At 40.1% G+C, this 17,451-nt stretch overlaps 1 protein-coding gene across 1 annotated transcript in view; it reads left to right on the top strand.

Moving 5' to 3' along the window:
- AGR3 (anterior gradient 3, protein disulphide isomerase family member) overlaps positions 1–13,177 on the top strand; it is a 59,784-nt gene extending 46,607 nt beyond the window's left edge. The window contains exons 6-8 of the mRNA XM_078663778.1: positions 2,433–2,496; positions 9,525–9,608; positions 12,572–13,177. Coding sequence (XP_078519904.1) covers positions 2,433–2,496; positions 9,525–9,608; positions 12,572–12,621 — 198 coding nt within the window. The 3' untranslated portion in view covers positions 12,622–13,177. The remainder of the gene's footprint in view (positions 1–2,432; positions 2,497–9,524; positions 9,609–12,571) is intronic.
- The last annotated feature ends 4,274 nt before the right edge of the window (positions 13,178–17,451 follow it).

Genomic DNA, 17,451 nt, shown 5'->3' with positions numbered 1-17,451 from the left:
GGCTGCAGGGTACGATTCATACGGGAAAAATGCTCCGTACAGCTATTCGGAGTGGTGTTTCCTGAATCGGAATCGACCCCATAGTGTTACTCGTGTAAATTTACCTTTGGGACTAGGACCCACAGAGCTGAAATTATACCAAGTTGTCACAGACCCTCAAAAAATGATATATACAGGTTCACTATTTGTCAAAGTCTGTTCCCAGGAAGAGATCAAGACTTCTGTTTTGAGCTGGACTGGTCTTTTATCTCAATGAATCAACATTTTTCTTTTCTAACCTGAGTACACTTACCAGTACTTAGAAACAGTATACATCACCTGTTTTATTCTTTACATAATGACATTGTTTAAAGAGATCAGACTATAGCATACCTCCTCCATCTGTTTTCCCTACCCTTACATTGTTCTAGATATATGTAATATTAGGTCGATACTACACTTAGGCATTCAACCCTGATATGTGCCACACATCACTAGTTAGTCAAATCTTCCAGTGCTTGTACCACACCATCTCACTGAAATATAATGTCAGGCATTATCAGCTACTCTTTGCTTAAGAATTCACTGATCAAGATACTAGGCAAGTCAGTACAGCTGGTTACAACTAGTGCAATTTCTGCTGTCAGGTGCCCAGAGGCAAATAGAGAGCCCATATGTAAGAAATTGGATTACTGGTTGAGGGGGCGAAACCCTACTCAAGCAGCAACCACAATCCTTGTCAAGGTGAAATTACAAGCCAGCTCCAGACTCAACTCTCTAGAAGCTTGACACAGAGCAGAACAGAGGCTTAACTTAGAGGCAATGTGTAAAGTATTACACAGCACTTCAAACATTACCAAAGTAAAAACACACACTAGGTAAATCCCACACCCAATTAGAAAAAATGTTTCTGGTCCAGGGAAGGCATGGCTTGGCAGTTCGGGCTGGACAGTTCCCATGAGGCACAGGGTCAGACTGATTTGCATATGGCCATGACTGAACTGGGGTGGCAGAGTGGGCTAAAGAACAGTGATGGATTAAACCCAGATCTTTTGACTGGCTGTGAGTGTTTGATTGGTTCAGATGCTCCGTCCATCACCACCCCCTTTTGTACCGCTTTGGCCGCCATAAGTGTGGCAGGGTATACTCAGACGTGAGTCCCTTGCTCACTTTGCCACTGGATTCAAGCAAGCCGGGCTGAAGACTGCTGTAATGCCAGAAACCGGTCTTCGGAAGCTTGTTTCCGGTCCAGGGAAGGCATGGCTTGGCAGTTCGGGCTGGACTGTTCCTATGAGGCACAGGGTCAGACTGATTTGCATATGGCCATGACTGAACTGGGGGGGGCAGAGTGGGCTAAAGAACGGTGATGGATTAAACCCAGATCTTTTGACTGGGTGTGAGTGTTTGATTGGTTCAGATGCTCCGTCCATCACCACCCCCTTTTGTACCCAGCTGAGAATATGGTAGAAAATCTAGAGCCACAAAATTTTACAAAAACTGAGAAAACCATTAGCTAAAGTGAAGGCCATAAAGCCATTACCTATGTTGCATTTGCCATTAGTCAATACAAGGACATGGAGACGGCTACAGCTAGCATAAAGTGCACATGAATCTACAGTTTTTATATTTTGCTAGACAAAAAAATAAGTCACCCTCATTGATGATGAGGGGCAGATTTTAAGGTTTCAAGAAAGCTTTCTCAGACTCCAGCCATACAAGGCAAACGATTCACAAAATGATGCTAACACCTAGGCAAATAGTAGGTCCATTCTTACTGATTGAAAAAATCATCTTTTAAAATCATAGAATTTTGAGGCACATGATAGCCTAATTCCCAAGAGACATAGTAGTGTGCCCTTTGGTTTCCACGTTCTCAGGGTGGTAAAGCAGCTGCAAAATGTTGCAAATGTCTTCTGATTCATGGGTTTGTGGATGCTTGTCACAGTGTTCATAGTCATCCTCAAAATAGCCTGCCCTATAATTGCAATAGCAAACAATCCATTATGCTGGAATATTGTCTGAACTGCAAGTTGACATTTTACAAATCAGGACGTGTAAGTTCCACCAGCAGATTCATTTTGTGACCATGTACATTTTACTTATACACATAAAAAGTTTGTGAATCAGGTGTGTAAGGTTTCAAAATATATTGTTACTTTTGTTGAGCGTGAATATAAAACAGTTAGAAGAACTGAGATATAAATACATTCAAACACCAGAGTGAAAGTGCCCCATTGTGGTTGCAAAAAAAGTATTTATTGTAAAACAAGGTAAAACAATGTTTTCACCTGAAGGATTTCGAATGGCACACATTCACAGTATACCATAACTGCATGTGTTATCGGTAATAGATCTTTGACAAATGTTATATGGAATTATTTATTTTATATTTTTGTAATTAACATATCAAAGTTCAATAATGTTTATAATTTTTCATTTTCATTTTCCTTCAGCATGAAACAACAGACAAAAATTTGTCACCTGATGGGCAGTATGTTCCCCGGATAATGTTTGTAGGTAAGAAGAAATTGAAGATTGTAGTTTCCTTTGTCTCAAAAAACAAACTTAAAACTACAGTGAGGAATAACAAAAGTGTATGAGAAGCAGGTTTACAGTCACAGTAAAAATGCTCATGAGCAACTTAAAAGTATACAAACAACTCCAGAGATGGGTCTGCTTTGTTGAGCCCCAAGAGCAAGGTTTAGTTTGAGCCCCTTGACGCATCAAGCTGAAGACTAACCTCTCCATATACGAATCCCACAACACACATCCCTAGGAAATCAGACTATTCTGCCTGGTCAGCCAATATTTTGTACCTTCTACTGAACCCTATTTTTGCTGTACTTAGAGCTATGTGCACTGCTACCCCTATTAAACATGAGTACAGAGCCTGTAGTCCCTCTTTAAAGGTGTCAAAACTAGCTTAAACCTGATTAGCACAATTCACTTTTCTGTAAGGTCACAGTGTATGATGCAGAAATATAGCCCTAGCATGGAATATTAAATGCCACCTAGGGACTGCAGCACCTACTGCCCAATCCACTGCAGTAACAGTGATAACATAGCTTCAGGCTTTTTAGTTGTAGCCTGAAAGTAGCAGTGTGATGTGAAACCTGTTACTCAGACCATCCAAATCTCCCTTTGACACATAGGAAAACCGGATCATAATCAATGATGTTACGCTGAGGCACATCCTGTTGACCAAACTGTAATTTGCATAATATTTGAGAGTAGGACATGTGTAACTTTTAGAGAGTTATCATTATCTGCCTGAGACTGTTGGAGGATAATTTGCATTATTTAATTGCAGCATCACATTTTATAGTAATGTGGAATGGTAGAATGCAGTAGTCCTTGTGCTAGCTAGATCCTTTTAAACAATGGCAGTTGCTCTTGAACAAGAACTATGGCCACCTAGAATGCTGTATATTCTGCATTAAGGATCTTCAATCTCCAATCTGGAGCAAAGTCATTTTTACAAAATTCAACCAAAGGGTTAACATACAAATTGTGCTATTGCAATTGAAGAGGTAGTTATTCAAATGAGTAACATTAATAACTGTTTGAGACAACTCAATTAGCTTTGCCTGTTGTAAATGCAACTCAACTCAATTGACTCATTTCTGAAGCAGTGTTTAGAGGCACATTACAGTTAAACGGAATGTCAGAGAGAAATGTATATTATTTCCCTTGGTCAATTTGGACAGGCAATAAAGTTTGAAGTTCAAATAAAGTTTTTTCTGGCATCCAATGAAATTCATCCAACAAATGGTGGGCAGGCTTGACTTATGGTTGCCCAATTGGGATGGAAGCATGTATTATTGTTTGAGTTAATTGAATGACTCTCATGCCTAAAAGATCAGTAAATTGTGTTTCAATGTGTCCGGAGGGTGGTAGTGGAGGGGGGGGGGGGGCGGGTGCGGGTCAAATGTGGCCCTCATTATTATTTGATATTATCTCTGATTGATGCCTTGCAAATGGTGCATAAACGAGCCCCACTGTGAATCGAAAACGTTTTGATGGATGCCAATCTGCACTTGTAGCAATCTGTATTTAAATTAATCTTTCATACTTGTAAAACATAATGTGGTCTTTCAGGAAAAACACCATAAAATTAAGGGAAGATATTTACAAACATTCCCAGTAGTGGGCACAGAACTTCATGCGTTCTATTGGAAATGTCACGTGAAAGTTCTCACGGGCTATTATCGCCCCTTTGTGGAGTAGTACAAAACAGGGACCTCCGCCCAGGGAGGATTTGAGCCTCCTCAGCAAATGCATATTTTTTCATCATGAGAAGAAACATTTTTCCTCACCCCTACTAAAACCTGGGATGATCCATTTCCATTCCATGACCCTTGTCGTCCTTCCTTCCATCGTGGAGGGGAATAACTTCATCCTTTGGCTGGAGTACATTTCTGACCTCTGGGAATAGGTTTTGGAGTGCCCAGAAACGTGCATGTGTGTTTGCATTTCCATTCTTCCAAAGCACGCCATGCCTAAGAAATTCACACCCCGTAAATCAGATTTGCCAACTGCAGATTTCTCCACCATCATGGCGAAAAACGCATTTACACTTGTCAGGAATGTACATTCCTGGTAGCCGTGACGGTGGTATTTTCAAACATAAACAAGTATGAGTATTGGAAAAGGTGAATTATCTAGATCACTGAAGAGATATGATCTCATCACTACTGTCAACATCCCATACACTCTCACTCTCTCCTTAAAAAATGCATTCGCCACCGCTTTATGTTTCTTCCTAACTACAGTGTGCACAACTCAACTAAGTCTAATATTATTGTTCTACACCCATTACTCAGACATATATGGAATAGGGAATAGCATGCCAAAACGAAGTACTAAGTCCAAAAGGGATGCTGATTCGTGCTACGTTGGCAGAGCTTTGGTGTAATGATGCCAGCAGGCTGGATAACTACGCAGGGATGCCTTCTTAATTTGCCTAGCTAGTGACCAAACCTAAGAAATATAGAAGCTGACCCTGAGCAAATTCCAGATGGAGGATATCCAGCACCAACATCATAACACAATTCAAGTTTTTTGAAGTATGAGGGATTTCATGAATATTTGAGCGAAGCCAAAGAAATATGTAATAAATACCGATTATTGTGTCTTATTGCTGTTTGCACGTAGACAGGAGCCCGGAAAGAGAGCCATGTAAGACTAAATGTAGCTTTCATTTCTGATTCATAATATCTCTACAAGGTATTTTGACTATATGCAGCTGACGTGCACAGCTGAGGAAACAATGCCTGTTACGAGTGTTTCATAAAACTAGATTCTAAAACTGTGATTGTATTGTGGTATGCAGTGAATGGAACTGATTGTGCTTGTAGCCCGTTGTGGCAGGATGTTTTACCAGTGTTGAAGATAAGTGTCTGCAAGTGTGATGAAAATATGTTTTATTTTTCAAAAGTCATATAGGGGCACATCATTTTGCTGACAAAGATGGTGGGTGTTATTTGTGAAGAGTTGCACTAGTTGCCCGTCTATTCCTAATTTCATTCAGGAGAAACACTTTGGACTTGATATACTGAACCTTCATGCATATTTAATCCATGCAATACACAAAATCAGTGTTTGTGATGTCAGAATTGTATATGTAATGTACTAAATCAATTTTGCGACTCAGAAACAGCTTCCTGACTCCCAAAATGGACTATGCAATGAACTCTGAAATGCAATTAGAAGGAGGCATGAAAGGGGCATGCCCTCCTAAAGGAGAGGTCCGTGCAGGTAGGATTAGTGGGTTCGTGTCACCCCCACCCTGCCCCACCGCTCTTACCTGCACGGGCCACTCCTGTCCTCCTACCTGCAATGCACAATGGTATGTATCTACGACTTGCACCCACAGCTGCAGTTGCACATCATTGATCAGTTATCAACACCTCAAAGGATGTGGTAACGTATTCACAAAGAGGAAGATGTCCTCTTGGGGCACCTTTACCTTTTTAGGCTTCACCTATCAGTCAGTGGAGTTGTCTGGTAGCAAAAGAGCTATTGTGGCTTACCAATAAATTGCAGAGGACTTACATCCTTTGTTTGCTTTCCATTGATATGCTTTATTGTCCCTTTCATTTGTTTGCGTCTTTGTTTTTGGTTTGCATTAGCTTGCCTTCCTCCTCTGTTCTTCTCCTTGAGCATTGCCTCTTTGTCATCCTTATGAGTGGCTGATTTGTTTCTTTAGACTGCACACTTTTATGGGACTTATTTTTGGGTTAGGTACTTCATTGTGAATTGCTGTGTCTCCCCAGCATTCTATGTTTTCTTCCCTTGTGTGCTGCTAGCTTTCTCTCTTAAAAATCTTCACCCCAGCCAAACTCACCTGCGCTCTCTCGTGTTTTCTCTCCCTGCCCTGTATTGCTCTCTACCTTTTGTGCTGCTTTCACCTTCTTTCTCCATCCAGCTTTATTATTACTATATTGCTCCCCTTACCAGCTTCTATGTAGTCCCACCACAACAGTGGTCCTTTTTTATATCCTACTATAGCCTATAAAAAATGCTTTAACACTACTCAAATGTAATTTTTGTATTTAGAAATCTGTTGGACTTGGTCTTTCTTGCAGGGTTATCCCCAAACTTTTTACTTCCTCCTCCTATTTTTTCCTGACCTGTTGTTGTTGGCTATAGGACTCTGGGCACTTTACCACTGCTAATCAGTGCTAAAGAGCATATGCTTTCTGTGTGAATTATGTTTATGGACTGGTGTTTCCATGATTGGCTATTTTATTTACTGATAAATCCCTAGTACAGTGCACTGTGTGTGGTCGGGGCTTGTAAATCAAAGGCTACTAGAGGGTCTGCAGCATGATTGTGCCACCCACATGATTAGCCTGAAAATGTATCTCAGACCTACCACTGCAGTGTTTGTGCACAGTTTTGAACTGACCTGTCGACCTGGCAAGCGCACCCACTTGCAAAACCCTAACCTTACCTTTTCTCACATATAGGGCACCTTCCTATAGTAACAAGATATGGAGACATACAGTTTAGGGTCTCTGAACTCAGAATGTAATAACACATCTTTCAGTAAAGATGGTTTTTAAACTGTGTGTTTGAAAATTCCACTTTTAGAAAGTAGGCATTTTCTTGTTTAACCATTCTATGTGCCTCTGCCTGTTTGTGTATTGACTTTCTCGTTTGGGAGTGACAGATGCTGGGGATGTGCATTTACTGTAGACAGCCATGGGGAAGGGTTGATGTGTGCCTAGCCCTACCTGCATGACTTAGAGCTGAGCAGAATGGGGCTTAGCTGCAATTAGAGTAGTGGGAGGAGATTTCCTTGCACCTGAATAAGATCTGTCTCCTTTGCACAATACAGTCCCCACCCCCTGTGGTCATACTGCACCACTGAGGACAGAACTGGTTTGGACTGGGCTCAGAGACCGTTGCACAAAGAGAACAAAGACATTTTAGAGTATAAGTATTACAGCTAAAACCCCAGAAATGTAGATCACTTCTAGGCTCAAGAGGAACCTTTGCCAAGGAGAAGAGCTAAAGAGCTGTGAGGAGGAGTACTGCCCCTTTCCTGTGCACTGTGTGGGGTTGGCCTCCAGTTGCTGTTTCTGCCAAGGAAAGGACAAAGACTGGAACTTTGGTTTGAACCTGCTTGAAGAAGATGTCCAAGGGCCTGTGTGTGCTAGCCTCCCTTTTCTGAAGTCACATGGACACAAAGACTTCACTTCCTGCTCCCCTAAACTCTGCAGCTGAGAGTTCTGATCTGCCAGGAGGTGCTTGTTCCAGTTCTCTACCACTGAAGGTTATGCTTGCCGCTGGCATCGGGAAAAAACCCGAAGAACTAAGAAATTCGACTCATCGCTCTTCTTGCAGCTGTTTTTCTGACTCAGCACCGCTGTGCGAGAATAATCTCCATGCATCATCCCGCTGCAGCCGAAATTGACAAAGCGCCTGTTGCCGCTGCAAGAACTGACGCATCAAAGGATCGCAGCTGAAGAAACCAATACAATGCTCCTTGCTGCTACCGCATTGATCACAACACACCCCGGATGTCCATATATCCTACCTGTGCAGCAAGTTTTCCCGACGCATCACCCATGGACCAGAAGAGTCTTGGAGTCGATGCATCACTTCCCCTTAGAGACCGGATCCGACTCACCACTTCTCCTGTGTGCAGCAGAACTGTTGCATCACCTTACCATGACCTCAGGAACTGACGCATCTCTTTGTTTCTCGATTCTTCCCATCTCTGTGGCTTTTTGGCCTTGTGAATTTTGACGCATCTCCAAGTACTTTGTGAGAAATCACCCATCGAAAGTTTTCTATGGACCAAGTTGTTTGAAACATTTCTAAAGTCATAGTCTTATTACAAGTATGTTGGATTTTTGTCGTTTTGGTCATTTTGTTGAGATAAAGATTCTTTGTTTTTCTAAACTGGAGAGGTGTCCATTTATGGTGTTATCACTGTATAATGTGTGTTTTGAGTACAAATACTTTACACATCACCTTTGGGATAAGTCTGTCTGCTTGTGCCATGTTAAGGAGTGAGAAGGGGTTATCTAAAGTGTGTATCTCCCTTACCCTGACTAGAAACAGGGGTCCCTATTTGGATAAAGGTACCTACCTCTGCCAACTAGAGACCCCCATTTCTAAAACAGTCCATTTTTTAATAGAATATACAAAATGGTGCATACATCATAACATATGCCTAAAAGATGACACAGCTGCATCATCGCAACTCTTTTTTTCTTTTCATTGATGCTGCAAAGCATCACCATAAATGCTGACGGTGACAGCTTCTCTAAAAGGTATTGACAAAGCAAATAGGTCCTAAAGGTGAGAACTTTGCTTGTTAAATCACGGCTGGCAGTCCAGGGAAGCACTGTGTACTCTCCCTAATACCATTCTTTTCAGGCCACTCCCCTAAGTATGAAGTTAGTCAGAGGAGGTCGTACATAATTGCCTATCTACTTAATATTCATTACGAAGATTGGTCTGCAATCCCCTGTTGCTAGAGATGGTGTGGTGAGACATCTTAGTAGATAGGTTGCATAGCAAAATTGGAGAATGGTTATAAAAAGGTGGTGGGCAATTCCAGCCAGTTTCTATGACCAGTGTGTTAGTACTTCGGACCCTTTATTGTCAACGGTTGAAAAGCTGTATGCTCTAGCCATCCTACTATCTCCACTCTCTCAACCAAGTCTTTTAAATTGCTGGAAAAAACAGCTACAATAGGTTTTCCGTGAAACAACACAGTTCAAGAAAACCTGCTACTAATTAGAGATTTATGTAACAAAAAATATTTTTACTGGGCTACTCTTACCTATAGGTTTATGTAGCAAAATATGCTTTAGTTTGAAAATAGTTCTTTGCAAACATTGTTTTGCTGGGATGGCCAACTGCAGGCACATTTTTACAAATTTGACAAGCTTCGCAAAAGGTTTGGGTGAATTTTAAATAGCATAGACCCTTACATAATGTAAGAAATAATGTCAAATAAGCTTATGATCATGGTGATTGTGTCATCAGGGATTTCTTCATTTTATTATCCTGATTTTCTTTCACAGACCCCACATTAACTGTGAGAGCTGACATCGGTGGAAGATACTCAAATCGACTGTATACTTATGAACCGCAAGACATGCCATTACGTAAGAGTTGACATATTAGTTCTTATGTTTATTTTTCACTGTTCTCTTCTCTATAATTAATTTCATGATTCGTCTTCTCCATTTGTACAGATTACGTCTACATCCTAACTTTGTAAAGATGTGATTGATACTTTTAGAATCCATCATTTGTCTTTGGTTTTTATCTTGCTCAGTGATAAATAATCTCATTCGTATATTCTGTACCACAAAAACAAATATCAGAGTTGTCAGCACTCAAATACTATTCTAGATAAAAAAAATAACTTTAGTAAAAAAAGACAATTAGAAAAGTGAAATGTTTATTGTTTTTTTCTGCTGCTAACCAGACATTATTAGATATTGCTATTAATGGGCACACAGTTTGTTGTTCTGCAGCTGCGCAGCAGTGTGAGTGTTGGAAAGAATAAGAAAGGGAGTTAGCATATCTCAGTCCTCTCAATGTCAATTCACTGTTACAGGGCAATATGAGTGTATTGGTACTGCCATAGTGCAAAGACAATCATTTTGCTGAAAAACGGTGACATAAAAATAAGACCACAGCAGCCTTACGATATTCTGAAATGTCAGAGGCAGGGCCGGACTGGCTACCAGGCAGTTGTGTGTGCTGCCGAGCTGGGGGCTGATTTCGTTGATAGGGACCTGCGTGTGAAAAACGAAATTCGTTTTGCTTTTCTTATTTCAATGCGCACGCAGGTCCCCATCAACGAAATAAGCCCCCACCACAGAGAAATTAGCCCCATCTCGGCAGCACACACAACTGCCCGGTAGCCAGTCCGGCCCTGGTCAGAAGATGCTAGGGCCCATAATGTGGCTCGATCGCAATCGTGTTTTTGATTATGCATGTCAGTAAGCAACAAAAACATGTGGAAACAGAAAAGGAACAAGGTACTGAAAAGATAACAATTTGAAATTCAAATATTTCGATGTGAAAAGCAATAGGAGAGAAGGTACGGAGACCAAAAAGAAAAGGAAAAACAGCAGGAAAAAGGGCATAGAAAATGGGGGAGAAGGTAGGGTACGAAACTTGAGTATAGATGGAAACCCCTAAGGTAAAAAAATATACTTAAAAAATTAACATATCGCCCCCCAAAAAACCTTATTAATATGCCATCTTTATCACTCAAAATCGGTGCAAATTAATTAAACAGAGTACATGATTTCACATCTTGTCCTGGAATTTTAGCGAAACGCACGTGATATATTGCCATAAAAGTTCAAAATCAGTCCACGTTGAACTGCATAAAAAAGAAAGTTGTGATATTAGCATTGGCAGATTCCTTTGAGGTCCTTGAATAGATTGTACATAAATTATAGACATTCTTGGGTGGATACCCACGAGATAGCTCAAACTGCAACGAAATAAAAACATAATTTCCTTTTACTCATTGGTCCTCACATGGGGGATTCCTTTGTTGCGGGTTCTCTACCTTTAAGAGCCACAAAATGGGACACTCCTTTCACAGAATGTGGCGTTACTCTATCAGCCCACAACATTTAATTCAATTCCTCTTTCCATACCAGGCCACTAGCCAAGGACAACTGAATATTATCCATGATAATACGATTGACCCTCACCACCAGCCCATTGGCCTCCAGTCTGTGAAATCCCACTCTATCATGTCTGATACCCAAACCTGCAAGAAACTCTGTCATAGCTGTGCACACTAGCTGGACACCATTATCGATAACTAAAACCTTCGGTATCCCCTCCTCCAAAAACACTGTTTTAAATAATTCTATCACATTCTTAATTGTGATGTGCTCTATGGACTTGACAACGAATCATTTGCTTTGGTAATCCACAAGAACCATTAGGAACTTGTCTCTACAACCCAATTTTTCCACAGGGACCAAAAAATCCACTGCTTATTTCTACCATGGTCTAGTAGGAAGTTTTACACACTCCAAGTATGGTTATCTGACAACCTTCATTTTGTCGCTGTTGCTACAAGAATAACAATCACCCACTGCTCATTCCACCTCCTTGTCAATACCCCGTCACCAAAAGGACTGTCTTAATCTTCTCTTCCTCAGATTCCTCCTCAAATCTCCTTCACGTACAATCTTCACCAACCTACTTCTCAACACCCTGGCGAAACAATTCAACTGCATCTCAAAATCTTTTGGACCTGAATACTTAATCCGTCCTCCACCACCAAGTACTGTTTCAAATCTTCACTTAAAGCAACTCTTGCTGCCACTCATTGCTTATCAAGTCCTTCAATTCCTTGAACTCACTCATCACCAAATATTGCACTCTTCCATTCTTCTTGACTCAAAGCAAGCTCTCCATCAATAGAAGCATTTACTGGCTCAACCCCTATACGTAAATGAAACATCCTCTTCCTCTATCACAGGCATGCGTGACAGGCAATCAACAATCACATTTCTCATTCCCCTGATGAATTGTATTGTAAAATTAAAATCTATCACAGTCATTACCCACCAAAAAAACCTTAATAATATGCCATCTTTATCACTCAAAAATCAGTGCAAATTAATTAAACAGAGTACAATATTTCACATCTTGTCCTGGAATTTTACCAACACACGTGATATATTGCCAAACAAGTTCAAAATCAGTCCACGGTGAACAGCATAAAAAAGAAAACTGTGATATTTGCATTGGCATATTCCTTCGAGGTCCTTGAATAGATTGTACATAAATGATAGATATTCTTGGGGGAAACCCACAAGATAGTTCAAACTTCTAGGAAATAAAAACATAATTTCCTTTTACTTATTGGTCCTCAATGTGGATAATTACAAAGCATTCCATTATGAAAAATTAATACTCCAGTGTAAATTACTGTACTACAAGAATATTATGGTTCTTAGAATACACAGGTGTGAAAAACTGAAGATATGCATACCCCATGGTAATGTTTTTCCAAAGTTAGTACTAACTTTCATGTTAAAAATATAAATGTTCTCATGTTATTTTGTGTCTCTATTTCTTGCAGTGGTGGAGAACATGCACAAAGCTGTCCGACTTGTTCAGACTGAGCTTTAGATACACCATGGCAGATTTACTTAGCCTCTGAGAGGTTCAGAAGGACAAAGAAGAAATGTTGCCAAATATGGAACAGAGAAATACTGAGCATTGGTTTTCATGACCTGATTTATAAAAAGGAGGAAGATGTCTCTATTTTTCACCACAGAAAGACTCTTTATTAGAATAGATCATAGTTCAACTTAATCAAAAATATGAATATTACACTATTAAGGATACTGATTATACAGAAAGTTATGCTTCTAATTCCCCTCTCCTAGCATCATAAGGAAGGAAATAAATCTGGCATGAATGTACAGCAGAAAATGAATGTATATTGCACAGTTGAACAGAAGACCAACATCACTGAAAAAATGAACCAATCTAATCAAATGGATCCTTCACATGCTGAATGTAATTCTTAATGCTTATGATGTCATAGCCACAAGAGATTACATAAGAAACCAGCTGCACCTTATCATCCTCTGCTTTCTGTCATGTACAACAGAATGACCATTCAACGTTATTTCACCCTTGTGGTTTGAACAAAGTCTAATAAAAACAATATGTTTTGGAATTATTTCTTATGCACCAAATCATTAAATCAAATTCATAACTGATATAGTAAACACAGAAATGAGTCACTCAACACTGTAAAAATGGAGTGAAGCCTTTTTTGAATTACACAATTGAGTGCACTAAAATCTTATCAACTAAGATCTTTTGTACCAAACGTTTATTTCGGCTACTACTCATCCACAACACTTCAAGCAACATAATTCTCTGCTTACATTTACATCATTACTTCATATTTATTTCGAATTCATATAAATGTATGTAGTAATCAGAAACACAACAGGAATTTTCTTCACAAGTTTCCTTTATTGGATGCACTTCTTTGCGTGACAGTAACTCCCAGCCTAATGAATTATGAACAGCTTTTCCTGGAACAATGCCCAACCCTCCATTCCAATTACATCATCAATGCCCCAGTACCATTCCACTTTACAGTACATCTCCACATATCTCCCCACTTTCAAAAAGCGATAAAAGAAAACACAGTGAAAAAAACAATGTATGGTACATGCCAGTAAGAAAAATAGTAAATCACCAATATGGTACAATTAACAACAAAACACCTAAAATGCATACTGCAAGAGCATGATCATCAAACAGGAATTGGACACGTCTCAAATTGAGGTTTTAACCTTTCACAAATTTCCCATGCTCCATTCCCTTCTGTCATCCAACCTAACCACAGAATTAATTACCTTAATTACTTTTTGTAGCTGGGAAAATTTGCTTTCTCCTTTCTTTACATGCCTTGTCTTCCTTACTACCACCCAATCCCCGCACTTTACATCCACATCCTTCACTCATTTCCTGTTATCGTAATTCATTTTATTGCGTCTTTGGAAATCTGTCACCCTAGCTGACATACACTCACAATCCACCCATACCTGGTCCGTCTTATACAACCACATGGGGGATTCCTTTGTCGCTGGTTCTCTACCTTCAAGAGCCACAAAATGGGACACTCCTTTCACAGAATATGGCGTTACTTTATAAGCCCACATCATTTAATTCAATTACTCTTTCCATACCAGGCCATTAGCCAAGGACAACTGAATATTATGCATTATAATACCATTGGCTCTCACCACCAGCCCATTGGCCTCCAGTCGGAAAAATGCCACTCTATCATGTCTGATACCCAAACCTGCAAGAAACTCAGTCATAGCTGTGGACACTAGCCAGACACCATTATCGGTAACTAAAACCTTCGGTATCCCCTCCTCCAAAAACACTTTTTTCAAGAATTCTATCACATTCTTGATTGTGATTTGCTCTATGGACTTGACAACAAATCATTTTGCATAGTAATCTACAAGAACCATTAGGAACTTGTCTCTGAAAACCAATTTTTCCACAGGGCCCACAAATCCACTGCTTATTTCTCCCATGGTCTAGTAGGAAGTTTTACACACTCCAAGTGTGATTGTCTGACAACCTTAATTTTGTCATTGTTGCTACAAGAATAACAATCACTCACTGCTGCTTCCACCTACTTGTCCATACCCGGCCACCAAAAGGATTGTCTTAATCTTCTCTTCCTCAGATCCCTCCTCAAATCTCCCTCATGTAGAATCTTCACCAACCTACTTCTAAACACCCTGGTGGAACAATTCAACTGCATCTCAAAATCTTTTCCACCTGAATACTCAATACGTCCTTCACCACCAAGTACTGTTTTAAATCTTCACTTAAAGCAACTCTTGCTGCCACCCAATGCTTATCAAGTCCTTCAATTCCTTGTACTCACTCAAATCTTCAATCCTTCGTCAACAGAGCTCTCATGAGTGCTACAACATCGGCAAAAGTGGAGATACATTTGGAACAATATTCTGAAAGTCCCAGAAACGACTTCAACTGTTCATTGTCACCAGGTTGCAGTGCATCTTCAATTGCCTTCATAATAATTTTCTTCAGTCTTATACCTCTTTCAGATATCTCATGCCCCAAATAGCTCACCTGCTCCCTCCTTAAAAGACATTTTTCCTGTTTTACAGTTAAACCTTGGTTACTAATTCTCCACAACACCTCATTCAACAGCCGATCGTGTTCTTCCCATGACTTTCCAACCAGCATAATGTCATACTGGAAACACAATGGGCCAGATGTAGGAACCCTAATACCGGTCGGTAACGGCCGAAATTACCGAATTTCGGCCGTTACCGACCGGTATTAGGCATTTGGGATGTAGGTGGCTACATTTCAGATTCGGTAATTTACCAAATCGGTATTTAAGAATTCGGTAAATTACCGATTCCTTAAATACTGATTCGGTAAATTACAGAATCTGAAATGTAGGAAGCACTCAAGTGAGTGCTTTTCACCTGTAAGGATTCGTTATTTACCACCAACTACATGTTGGTGAAAAAAAATGAAAACCATTAAAAAAGCAATTATGTGCTTTTTTAACAGTGCCAAGTGGCAGACATACATGCCCTCAGGGCATGTATGTGTGCCACATGTGCGCCCATGCACTGTTCAGGGGTGCAACAGGGTGTCAATGTGACATCCTGACACCCTTGTAGGTCTTCCCCCCTTACCAATCAGGTATTTACCAAATCGGTATTCCCCATTCATTCCTATGGGCCTGGAGTCCCATAGGAATGAATGGGGAATACCGATTCGGTAAATACCGAATCGGTATTTACCGAATTTTACAGATTTGGTCAAAATAACCGAATTAATACCTACATACCATTTACCTATTCTAAAATACTGAATCGGTAAAATTGGGTATTTTTGAATTAGTAAATGGTATTTACCTACATCTTGCCCCATATGTTTTGCATTCCTTGGAAGATATAGTCCATAATCCTCACAGAAACTTTAGAACCAAAAGGCATCTGCCATCACTTTTAGGACACCACTGTGTCAAAACTTACGCCTGCGTGAAGCAGGTGTAAGGAGTGACGCTGTGTAGTTGGAATAGGCCACAAAATTGATTGCTGGAGTTGCATTGTGCTCATGACATGACTCCAGCAATGCATGACTTTTGCCCCAACAGATGGGGTCAGACTTTCTGATGCATCTGTCAATCCTTCCGCAATGGTACGCCGTATTGTAAATACGGCGCATCCATGGTGGCGCAAGCATTTTTTAGGGTGGTGCAAGGAAAGTGACACATCTCTATAGATGCATCACTTTCTTGTAAATATGCCCCTGAATACCTCCCCCCTCCCATTACAATCAACCCAAATACTTTTGTTACGGTCATGCAAGTCAATACCGAGACACATTTTATTGCCATCCTTAGGAGCAACTACAATAGGAGAAAGCTACTCATAGGACTATCGTTTCAATGATCTTTTCCTTCAATAGTTTATCTAATTCGTGCTGTAGCTATTCTGTCATGAGAAAGGGTATGGGTCCCACTTTGTGTACAGTAGGAATGGCATTTTTCTTTAAGATTATCCAAGAGGTAAAAAATGTTTAGCACACCCAACTTGTCTGTAAACACATGTGGAAATGCCTTTACCAACTCCTTACCCCAGTCTGTCTCAACATCATGTTTTGGCAAATCATTCTCATTTATCAGTTCAATACTCAACACTGGTTACACAGCACTAGGATCAATAATAGTGCTATAAACCCTCTGTTGGCACCACCCCAAGAGATTTGATCCCTCATCTGTTATATATATTCGCCCATGTACACTGTTTTGTTAAAAAAATCTATCCATTTCATTTCTATAATATTTATTCTCTTTCCACCATATCCACTGCTTTCACATCTGCTAGCAATAATTCGCTAATCTGTCCCTTAAAATCATTCACATATGTTTTTTTGGGAAATTAAAGTTAACAGACTCACTGAATCTACCCACACTTTAACTTGTACGATACCTAAGATGATGTTGCAATGGAGGTTCTCAAATAAACCCTGAACTTTCCCTCTTCAACCCTAACACACTGTTACTCTCCACTAATATAGAATCCTCAATCTCATTACTGTCAATCTAATTTCATCTTAAATTTCATCTGAACTTTCCACCACTTTCTCACTAGTGTTGTGCACCCTCCCTTTCGATATACAAACGTTCGCTAAATGTCCATTCCTTCCACAAGCCCTGCATATGATATTCCTTGCTCCACACGCAAGACTGGAAGCAATATGTCCAGGACAACCACACCGGAAGAATGTTATTCTCCTTTTTTCTTCCACTCTACTATTCCCAGATTTCATAGGCTTGAGGGGGTTGCTTGAACTTGACTTCTTTCACTTCTGTAGTAGAAGTTTCTTTTTCCAAAATTTTAAAACTGAATTTGCTTGTCGATTTCT

This window comes from Lissotriton helveticus, chromosome 10 (assembly GCF_964261635.1).
Source record: "Lissotriton helveticus chromosome 10, aLisHel1.1, whole genome shotgun sequence".
Classification (NCBI taxonomy): Eukaryota; Metazoa; Chordata; class Amphibia; order Caudata; family Salamandridae; genus Lissotriton; species Lissotriton helveticus.
Note: the sequence above shows the minus strand (reverse complement) of the source record. Positions and strands in the feature narration are given on the sequence as shown.